The 11,909-nt window shown below is 37.1% G+C and overlaps 1 protein-coding gene across 1 annotated transcript in view; it reads right to left on the reverse strand.

Moving 5' to 3' along the window:
• Window positions 1–11,909, reverse strand: part of CEP152 (centrosomal protein 152kDa) — a 107,372-nt gene that overhangs the window by 37,955 nt on the left and 57,508 nt on the right. The window contains exons 13-16 of the mRNA XM_006895325.1: window positions 8,153–8,266; window positions 7,416–7,525; window positions 5,053–5,181; window positions 4,654–4,789 (exon numbers count right to left, since the gene is read on the reverse strand). Coding sequence (XP_006895387.1) covers window positions 4,654–4,789; window positions 5,053–5,181; window positions 7,416–7,525; window positions 8,153–8,266 — 489 coding nt within the window. The remainder of the gene's footprint in view (window positions 1–4,653; window positions 4,790–5,052; window positions 5,182–7,415; window positions 7,526–8,152; window positions 8,267–11,909) is intronic.

The following is an 11,909-nucleotide window of genomic DNA, read 5'->3' on the forward strand; positions in this document are numbered from 1 at the left end:
AGAAGTATATATACACAAAAATGTTGAACATGTACAACAATGAATGAATGGAAATCCAAGTTCTCTATAAACTTTCATTAAAATCTCAATTAAATAAAAATGTTCAACATCACAATCAGTAAGGAAAGGTACATTAGAAGGGCAGTAATATACCATGACATATCTACTGTTGTTGATTCCCTTTGAGTCGAACACAAATCATAGAGACCCTATGAACAAAAGGCCTGAAGCCCCTCTACAACTATCAACATTTATCAAAGTTCATAGAGTTTCCAGAGGCATGCTGTTTAGGAAGTGGATGCCACTCCTGCTAGGATGTTCTTTTTTTTTTTAAAGTATCGATAATATTCAATTGTGGAGAAGATGCAGAGAAAACAAAACTTCTATCCACTGCCAATTGGAATGCAAAATCGAACAGCCACTCTGGAAATAAGTTTTCGAGTTTATGTTGCTGTTTGCCACTAACTCACAGCAATCCCATTTGCAACAGTGTAGAATGGCTCCAGAGGGTTCTTGGTTGTCAACATTAAATGAGCAGGTCCCAAGCCTTTTCCTCCGCATAAGTGTTGGATGAGTTTGATTCACCAATCTTTGTGTTAGTCAATGATTGCAAACTGCTTGCCAATTCCTTTTGTAGTTCTTACAAAGCTAATCACACATCTAGTAGATGAGATGATAGATAGATAGATAGATAGATAGATAGATAGATAGATAGATAGATAGATAGATGATATAGGTATAGCCAGAGACAGAGCTAGAGCTAGAGATATTATTGCTGTTGTTCATTGCCTTTGAGTCGAGTACAACTCATAGCGACCTTATGAAAAGGCTTGAAGCTTTATATATAAAACTCAGGAATCATTTTTCTAATTGTTAACTCAAGAAAAATAAAACATTTTGTTCACACAAATCCTGTTTCAAAGACTAATTCTTTCAAGTTCTAAGAAGCCAAGATGTTTGATCACTTAGCTTGATGACTGAGGTGCATTTGACCCAAGTCATATTCTTTTCAATCTCCTCACATGCTGGACAATGAAAAAAAAAGCTGTAAAAATTTACATATTTAAAAGTAGCATCGGTGAAAAATACTGAACATACTCTGGTCTGGCAAAAGAACAAATTGGTATTAAAAAATATAGAATGCTCTGTAGAAGTAATACTGGGGAGATATCAACTAGTTTACTTTGGATATGTCATGAGATACAACAAATAGCTAGAAAAGTATATCATGCTTAGTAGTGCTTCAGCAAAAACTAGGAAATCCTTAATCTGATGGACTGACGAAGTAGCCAAACAATGAACTCAAGCATACCAGTAATCATGAAGATGGCACAGAACAGGGCAAAAATTTTGTTGTTATACATAGAGCCCTTTCTCTCTTGGTGGAGGAGGTCTTGGGCCCTGTTTGGCTGGCCGTAGGCCTTGTGCTTTGAACCGATGGGAACGTGAAGCATGGGCAGACCTGTAGCCTTTTTAAATTCATTTGGGCCCGAGGGTCACAGGCACGAGGGCCTGGTTGTTATTATTTTTGAAATGAATACTCCTAAGTGGTACAGCACTATTCTGTCATTTCTCTGTATTGAGGTAACTAATAGATTGCTGTGATACTGAACATTGTGCTACTGGTCTGTCAAGTGCCATAATGGTTACACATGGTTGACAATAGCTGGTTAGCTAACACATTAAGACAGGCTTGGAAGCAGAAGTGGCATCTACTTCCTGAACATGCCTGTGGAAACTCTATGAACTTAGAGAAAGGACAATAGTGATAGAACAAGGTTAAAGTCTTTTGTTCGTGGGTTCAGTAATAGATGGCACTTAACAACAACAACAATATATACTGCCAAGCCCTCTTCTTCCATTTTGGACTTCTATTGACTCGATTCTGTAAGATGGCATGCTGAAGGTCTAAGTAGACTGTTTCTTTATTTAAGCCTCTTATTTAGAGTCAATAAGACCTCCTCCAGGAGGACACTTGAATTTAAGCCCAAGACCTTTGTCTCCGTTTTGGAAACTGGGTGAAGCGACTGGACTCTAAGATGGGCTCTCTTGTTTTGGTTGAGGGTCATTGTAGAATGTTTTTCTTTTGGTTTGGTTTGTTTTTTATTACTATTAAAGCCTCTTCTTTAGAGTCAACAAAACCTTCTGGAGCCCCCTCCCCCCTTTTTTAAAAAGAAGTCAGGTCTGAGGGATTACCTTTTAATCTTTTGATACTATAATTTGGAGGAATATTCTTCTAAGTCATGCAGCACTTTTCTGTCAATTTGCTGTGCTGAGGTAATCTGGGTTTGCTGTGATGCTCAACCTTTTACCATTGGGGTCTCATAAGCCATAATGGACAGTGTTTGGGGGAGCTCCAAGTTTTAAGAGAGGTTCAGAAGCAGGAGTGGCATCCACTTCCTAAACCACATACTTCTAGAAACTCTATAAACTTGGAGAAACAATAGTTATGGAAAGGCCTCAGGTCTTGTGTTCATTGAGTTGTTATAAGTCATGCAAGACTCGATGGTAATCAACAACAACGACAACAACAACATGAAACGTATACCTAAATCAAGAAGCTGTTATACAAACAGAGCAAGAGACTATACAATGGATTAAAATCAAAGATGTGCATTAACACTTTATCCTTTCCTCAACTGTATTCAGTCTATATGCTGAACAAATCTTTCCATAAGTAAGATTATATGAATAAACATGTGGCATCAGAATAGGAGGAGATTGAGGAAGATTACGGGAAAATGTGGAATGTTGGAGCTCATGGAGTTTGAACCTTGCCTCAGTTCTTAAATTTGGTTGGGCCCGAGGTTCAGGTCTTTTGTTCATAGGGTTGCTGTGAGTTATCTACAACTAAATAGCACTTAACAACAATAACATAACGAGAGCTCAGTTGGCTTAGTGGACAGAAAGCAATACTATCAAGCCAAAGGTAGGTGATTTTAATCTGTGGCACTCAGGACTGGTTTTTAATTGTTTTTGGTCAAACATTCTTCTAAGTCGTATAGCAATGATCTGTCCATTTGCTGTACAGAGGCAACTCGTGGTTGCCGTGATGCTGAACACTGTGACACCGATGTGTCAAATGAGATAATGGTTACTCATGGTGGACAGTGTTTGGTGGAGCTCCCCGATTAAAACAAGCTTGGAAGCAGGAGTGGCATCCACTTCTGAAATAGCTTGCCTCCAGAAACACTATGAACTCAGAGAAACAATAAAACTTACACAAATGTCCAAGTCTTTCATTCGTAGGGTCACTATGAGTCATCTATGACTCGACGGCACTTAACAACAACCACCACCACATAACACAAAGTTGTACAGAGTTAACAGACAATTCTATGACAATTACTAACAACTAACAATGTATAATCACCAAAAACTGGAAATAACTCAAATGTCATGGGTATATAGAAAAGCAGATTGTAATGCATTCATAAAGTGAACTACTAATGACTAAGGAACAAATTCTTAATACACAGAAAAATGGAATAAATGAAAGAATCTCAATGACAATATATTGAGTATAAGAAGCTGGTCTCAAAAATTCACATACTAAACAATTCCAAGTATATGGCATTGAAAAGACAAAATACTATGACAGAATAGAGAGGCAGATGCCACTTGCCAAAAATGATAGAGTAGATATAACTACAAAGGGATGACATGAGGGAATGTGTAAAGGTGACAAAGCAGTTTTGTATCTTGATTAATCTGCACATGCAGATATAATCTATACATCACAGAACTATAAAACAAAAGAAAAATGTTCATTTTACTCAGTTTTTCAATTTTAAAGAAGATAAACCAAAAATTCTATAGGATCAAATAATAGTATTTTCTACTTCACTTATGCTCAAACATTCACAAGTCAAACTATCAGTCAATTGTTGTTAGGTGTTATCAATGGAGTACAACTCCCTAGAGCCAGTTTTATTAATCTGCAGCATTGCTAGAGAAGAAAAAGAGGTGCACCTGAGTCCTGGTGGTGGTGGTAGTGATGTACCACCGTCAACCTGAAACCAACCCACAATTGGTCCTCTAGTGAGTTTTCAGTAAATCACACAGGAAGAGACTGCCTATTTTTCTCCTGTGGAGCAGCTGGTGGATGCAAATCTTGAGTCTTTGCATTGGCAGTGCAGTTCCTTACCACTAAGCCCCCAGAGTTTCATGCATAGGAAGGGCTGGCAATCTATTATTGTAAAAAGCCACTGAAAACTCTCACAGCCTTACTGACACACATGGTTTTGTTATCAATTAGAACGGACTCTCTCCACATACTAATATAACCTTACTACAAAAAGGAGCCCTGGGGACATAATTTATTACATGTTGTGTTGCTAACATAAAGGCTAGTAGTGCAAACCTATCAGGTGCTCCATGGGAGAACAAGCAGTCGCCTTCCATAAAAATTTACCTCTTTGGAAACTTGGTAAGAGTTGGGATGAGTCAGACTTAACCTGACGGCAGGTTTGGGTTTGATTTTTTCCTACTAAAGGCTTTAATAATCATTCTAACATTTACTAAGTTTTATGAGCTCTACTAGAGTGATATAGTCAAAAGTAAAGAGACCTCTATGTACCCTCTTCCCATTTCATAAGACATCAAGTTTAAATAATATTGTTAAGGACTAAGAAAAGAAAATTTCTACTGTACCTTCTCCTCCCGGGATTGCTGTTCCTTCTCAATCGTCTTCCTGAGATTCAACTCAAGAGTGTCCTTCTCTCGGCACACCGCCAGATAACATTCCTGCACAGTGGTCATCTCCTTATTCAGCTTATCTAAGTCAGACCTAGATATACAAAGGGAGAAACTTAACCAAAAAAATTTACAAGGGCTACTATACAATATGTAATTTCCCTGAAGGTAACAAAAAGAGGAAATATATTAAAATAGACACAGTGACTGCAGCAATGGGATCGAGTGTGTTAGGAAGTGTGAGGATGGCAAAAGATAGGCCAGGGTTCAGATATGCTGTTCACAGAGTTGTTAATTCAATGGCACCTAACAACAACAAATATTAAAATTAGGGCAAGTGGTTTTTTTTAAGCTCACCTAAGTTGCAAGCGGGTCCCCTCATAAGCCTCAAAGAGCTGCTGCTTCTCCAAAGCATGCTTTGCTAACAGGCTCTCACGGATTTGGGTTTTCATGGCTTCATGGTGCTGCTGGTAAGTCCTCTCACATCTAGAATCAGAAAGTAGAAGCAAGGAAATGCCCTCATTACTAGAAACACTAAAATGAACTTGTTTTCCTTGACATCCCTTTTGTCTAATGTAAATTAATTAAAGTTAGATTGCTTTCTCCAACCACAGTGGTAACGAATTTACTACAGATAATCTATAAGAATTTTCAAAATTTTTTCTTCAAGTGTTTCTACAAAATAACTGGAAACTTTAATTTGAGAATGCCCCAGTTCTTCAAGCAGAAATACAAGAGTCTATGCAGTCATTAGAACAGAGCAGGGAAACACGGTATGGTCAAAATGAGGAAAGGAGAGCATCAGGGATGCATACCTTTTTAATCAATATGCAGAAGAGATCATTTGGGAAACCGGGCTTTATGAGGAGGAAAGTGGCATTAGGATTGGAGGAACACTCAACAACAACCTACATTATGCAGTTGACACAACCTTGCTTGCTGAAACTGAAGACCTGAAGCGCTTACAGCAGAAGGTCAAGGACTGTAGTCTTCAATATAGATGGAAGCTTAACATTAAGAAGACAAAGATTTAAACCACTGTGCCAACTGGAGAAGAGTTTGAGGTTGTTAACAATTAAAGCTTTCTCAGTTCCACACTCAGCACTCTTTTAACACTAGCAGTCAGGAAATGAAAAGACAAACTGCATTTGGAAAATATGCTGTCAGGGGCCTCTCCAGAGTGCAGAAAAGCAATGTCAGACTAAGGTGCACCTAATCCAGGCCATGGTCTTCACAATTACTTGCTACATATCAGAGAGCTGGACAATGACTAAGGATGACAGAAGACGAATCGATGATGCCTTCAAATTGTGGTGCTGGAGAAGAATCTTGAACATGCATTGGACTACCAAGAAAATACATAGGTCTGTCTTGGAGAGGATGAAACCAAATCTCTCCTTAAAAGCTAGGATTTTGAAGTTCCATCTCACAAACTTTGGTCACGTGGCCAGGAGAGACAGGTCCTTGGAGGACATCATGCTTGAAAGGGTGGAGGGTCAGCTCAGGAAAGGAAGACCCCAGATGAGATGGACTGATACAGTGACCAAGGCAATGGGGGTTGGTGTGTCGGAATTAGTGAAACTGGCTCAGGACAGGGCACACAGGGTTTCTATGGGTCATAACAACAACAACATTGAAAATTTCTGTTTTAAAAAATTACTTAACATAGGACCGTATTGTATCCAATCTCTGTGAGTGTAAAATATCTTGTACCAATTTTAAAACAAGAAATAGTGACCATGCTATATCAGAGTTTTTCTTTTAGTGATGTTATTCTAGAATATTTTCTTTCGAGATGATGAATGAGAAAGAAGTTTTTTTAAAAAATGGTGCCAGGTACCCAAACAGAAACAGAACTTTGCTGTTTTCATAGGTTTTGTTTCGTACTTTTTTTAATGGACTGTGCTGGATGTCTATTATTTTTGTTTCAATAACTGCAGAACCTAGAAAAGCTGCTGCTGCTATTGATGCAGAACACATTGTTTGGTCTTCTTACACACACACACACACACACACACACACACAATTTGAATTTTTGGAAATTTTAACTGTGCTGTCACCTTTGGAAAGAGAATCCCAGTTGTACCTGTTGAGTTGGCATTGTACAAAAATTAACAGCCATATTGGTCTAGAAATGTTAAGCTTAACCGCCCACCCCATTTTCACAGAGGTAATGCACTGTATTAAATATGTAAGGTCTTTTCTACATGGGCTTGATTACAGAAACTAATAATGTATCCTATTTTTAAAAAAAATTATTTAAAAGTATTGAGGATGTAGTTGAAAAGTCTAAGTCCTCTCTACTAGCTACAAATATTAGAAGCACCCAACTCACAAGTAAGTTATTCTCCAAAGATCTGTTTCCAAGTTTATGACTTGGTACTTGGAAGTCATAGTTTCTTCTCACAGATATCTCTTTATAAAGAATAGTTTGATTCCCTGACAGGCCTTAACAGGAAACAAAATAGAAAAACAGAAAATCTAGGTTATAATACTTCTGTGAAATCTAGTTTTGGTCATGTTGGTAGAACACACTCATTATATAACTCTGTTTCTATGGAATATGTGTTCCAAATTCTAATTAGAGAAGTCAGGGATTTATCTTCTCCAGTTTTTCAGAAGAGCAGGTTCATGCCACCATTTCTCTCAAATCTTCTTGTAGGGTAAGGAAAGAGAAAGTAGATGGGGAAACAGGTATTGGACCACTATAGAAAATTTACCTATCTGCAACTTCTTGCTTATCTCGGTCAAAATCTTGGACCATTTGTCTCATTTGATTACATAAGTCCTGATTTGTATTTCTCAGTTTTTCTTCACTTTCTTTAAGTTCCTAGGTAAAAAATAAATCCAGAAAACATTTTAAAAAAATAAAGATCATTTTCATTGATTAATGTAAATTTTTTAATCATCTGCCATATTAACATTAGTTAGCATATTGTCACTATTCTACAAAACAAAAAATATCTCAAGCCATTAAAAAGAGATTAGGTCCATTTTCTCTAACTAGTAACTTTCTGACAGGAGCAGTAGTTCAAATCTTGTATTTATTTTGAAATATACTAAATTAAAATATTTAAACACAGAAGTATGCCTAATTAACGCCTAAAGTCTTAGTAGACTATCTTTAGTAATAATCCAAATTAATAAGGTTTTAATTTGGGGTCAAAGCCTAGCTAAACAAGGAAGAGTAAATTCCTCTATTAGTAATTGCATAGTAATAAATACCTTTATTAGTAAGTAGGAATTAGTAATTACAATAAAGAAACTAGAATCATGTTAACTTACATTTTGAGAAAACTGCCCAATGACCATAGGATAGTAACAGCTATCCATAATTATTGACTAATAAACTTGTTAATATCTCACATTGCCATTCTGTCTTTGAGAACACTGTAATATATTTTATCTTTAAACAAGCCACAAAAAAGCACATAAAATACAGAAAAAAATGAATCACCTGATTTTGTTGCTGTAAAACTTGAATTTCATTTTTAAGTCCCAGAATCTCATCAGAAGTAGAAGAGTCAGGCCATATTAGATTGGTTGGCTTTTCTGGACTACCTGCTTGAGTCTGAATATGAAAAACAAATACAAAGCTTTATGTTTTTTAAATTTTCTAAGTATTCATTTTGTAATAATTTCACATTTACAAAGAAATGATAAAAAAGGTGGGGGTTGTTGTTGTTATGTGTCATCAAGTAGCCTGCTGACACTATGTACGATAGCTCTAAAGCCTACCTTACCCTGAGCCACTCTCACTGACTTCCACACCTCTAACCCCATCACCCCAGTTACCATGTCAATTCATCTCATCCAGGGTTGTCTTCTCCTGTACTGTTCTTCCACTCTTCCAAGCACGATGTCCTTCTCCAAGGACTGTTTCCTTCTAGCCACATGCCCAAAATATGTGAGCGAGAGCTTCAAAATCCTTGCTTCCAAGGAGAAACTTGATTTCATCCTCTCTGATATAGACTCATTTGTTCTCTTGGTGGTTCATGGTATGTTCAGTACTCTTCTCTAGCACATGTCAAAGGTATCGATTCTTCTTCTCTCATCCTTAGTCATTGTTCAGCCCTCTGATGCATGGCAAGAAATTTTGAAGACCACGACGTGGATCAAATGCACTTTAGTCCCTAGACTGACATCACTACTCTTTAGCACTTTAGAGAGTTCCTGACAACAGACTTCCTTAGGGCCAAGAAAGTTGACTGTGGACCCAAGCAAGTTGTTTTCATATACTCTATCATCTCCAGTTACAGCCATGATAGCAATAATCAAAATTAAAGAAATTAAGATGTATATAAAACTGTTTAACTAATCCACAAGTCTTATATTACTTTTTCCAATTTACTTCGAAAGTCCCTTTTCTGGCCCAAGATCCAATCTATAATGTCATATTTCATTTAGTTGTCATGCTTATATAAACTCTCTAGTTTCCTCCTACCTAAGACACTTCCTCTGTGGGATTTTCCTTGGTTTGGTTTTTTTCTTTAAAACCTATGACATGTTTTAAGAGTATTAGCTGTGTTAGCCAGTTATTTTGTAGGCTGTCCCTCAATTTGGGTATTTCTGATGTTACTTCCTTTTTTAAATTCAGGATATATGCACCGTTGGCATGAATGTCACAGAAATGATGACATGTCCTTTCTAGTGCTTATTAGCAGGCACCATATTGCTTTATCTCATCATTGATGTTTAACAATTGGTTAAAGTAGTGCCAGCCATGTTTCTCCACTACAACTGTTGTTGTTGTTAGGTGCTGTTGAAGATGATTCTTAGCAATCCTATGAACAACAGATTTGAACCCTGACCTATCCTGTGCCATCCTCACAGTTCCCAATACATAAGAAAGAGCTCTCTGTGGCAGTCAATGCGTCGGTCCACCTGGTTGAGGGTCTTCCTCTTCTTTGCTGACCCTCCACCCTTCCAAGCATCATGTCCTTCTCCAAAGAATAGGCCCTTTTAGCAGCATGCCCAAAGAATGTGACATGAAGCTCCTCATCCTTTCCTCCAAGACATATTTATTTGTTCTTTTGCCCATGTTCATTGTTCTTCTCCAACACCACAGCTCAGAGACATCAATTCTTCTTCTATCATCCTTATTCACTGTCCAGCCCTCAAAAGTATAGCAAGTGATAAGACCATGGCCTGAATTAGACGCACCTTAGTCCTCAAACTGACATCATTACTCCTCAATAATTTGGAGAAGTCCCTAAATGCAGACTTTTCACGTGCAATATGTCTCCTAATTTCCTGACTGCTGGTACCAAAAGTATTAATTGTGGAGCCAAGTAAGATGAAATTGTTGACAGTTTCAGTCTTCTATCCAACAATCATGATGTTGCCTATCGGTTCAGTGGTAAGAATCTTTGCTTTCTTGAAATTGAAATGCAATCCATATTGAAGGCTCATATAATTTTCAATTAATAAGTATCATATGAAGAGATGCAGAGATTATGAAAATACTTGATTTCTCATTATACTTTCACTTACTGATTTTTAGCATTAGATCTGTTTCTGTATTTTATATCAGTGCAGATTTATGGTAACTTCTTTTACTCAAATGATATAATTTTTAAGACTGATAATAAGATATTGTGTTCCAGAGAGGTTACTTAAATTTATACTGACAGATAGGGTGGGAGTCTATTCAAATCTCTTTACTTCCAGTAGCAATCATTATTTTAAAATAATTACCTTTAATAATTATCTTTAAATATTTGATGGGAGAAATCTAACGACTGCTTTAATTTGCATTTACTATGCTACCAGAGTGAAATCTCTCACCTACCTTCATTGTTTGTTTTTCATCTCCTCTGGTTTGTTTCTTAATGTAACTTTATACACTTTCTTCTTATCATTTAAGTGTTTTTCTTTTCTGATTTTGAGGGGGGTTTTTTCACAACAGTATCACAAAAATATTTTTTAAAATACTTATTCTATTTGGTTTGTTGTTCACTGATGTAAACCTAGACTCTGGGCCCTCTCAAGATACAATTTCTTCAATGAAGCATATTGTTAGTTGCCATTTAGTTAATTCTGACTCCTATGAGATCCCACCTGCACAGAATAGAATTGTTCTGTAGGCTTCTCAAGGCTGTGACTGTCAGTAGAAAATTGCTGGGCCTATCTACTGAGGTAAAACTGAGTGGGTTCAAATTACCAACTTTTTGACTATCATTGGAGCATTTAAACATTTGTACAGCCAAGAACTCTGTTCACTGGGGTAGAAGAAGTATGCATCTCATTCGCATGTAAGGTGACAGCCCCTGCGCTGTGGATCAATCTCTCAATTCAGGACTGAGCAATAGCTTCTTCCTTCTGAGGGAGATAACTCTAGCTGTTAAACCTTCCCTTACCACTTGCACTTTTCCCCAGAAGCCATTTCTACTATTCCTGTTAAAAGAGAAATACTAAGAATACCTAATAGAAGGACCTTCCTTCCAGTTCTAGTGAGATTTTTAGGGGTTCTGCTAACTCACTAAAAGGACTTTTAAAAGGAATTTTTTTCTTTCTGGCTTCTATTTTTTCTTCACATTTGTCTTTGTAATGGCTACTAGTGTGTTTATTCTATTATAGTAAATGAAAGTAACAAAACAATATACCAAAAAGCTTTTTACAGCTGGCCATGACACACAGGCACAGAGTCTACACAAAGATTCTTAAAAGACAAGCACCACAAGTAGTTGTTTTTTTTTCTTTCTAGAAGTAGGATACTGAAAACATGTTGGCTTCAAGAAGATAATAAATGTACCAGAGAAATTCCCCCTTGTTCCTATACCTACAAAGAATCTAGCTAGAATCCTTTTAATCCAGCTATTTAACATTGCTTAACAAGAACCCTTGGAATCAGAGTACAGCATTAAGCACAATGTGTGGTAATCACCTTTACTGAGTATCAAGCACAGAAAAGGCTCTATGCTTACTTTATTATGCTCACAAAAGTTCACTGTAGATGTAGGTCCTGACTGCCAGCAAACTAGCCTGATTGTTCTCATGTCTTTATTGCATTCTATCTTGATCAATAAGAATAAAAGGTATAATATTTTATCCACTCCTAACAATCATATGTTGTTGTTGTTATGTGCCGTCGAGTCGCCTGCAACTCATAGCGACCCTATATACAACAGCCCTAAACTCCGCTCTGTCCTGTGCCAATCGCACTGTCTCTGACACTCCCATCCCAATTATCCCAGTCACTGAATCAATCCACC

The sequence above is a fragment of the Elephantulus edwardii genome, unplaced genomic scaffold (genome assembly GCF_000299155.1).
Source record: "Elephantulus edwardii isolate Elephantulus edwardi_28Jun2011 unplaced genomic scaffold, EleEdw1.0 scaffold00164, whole genome shotgun sequence".
In the NCBI taxonomy this organism is placed as follows: Eukaryota; Metazoa; Chordata; class Mammalia; order Macroscelidea; family Macroscelididae; genus Elephantulus; species Elephantulus edwardii.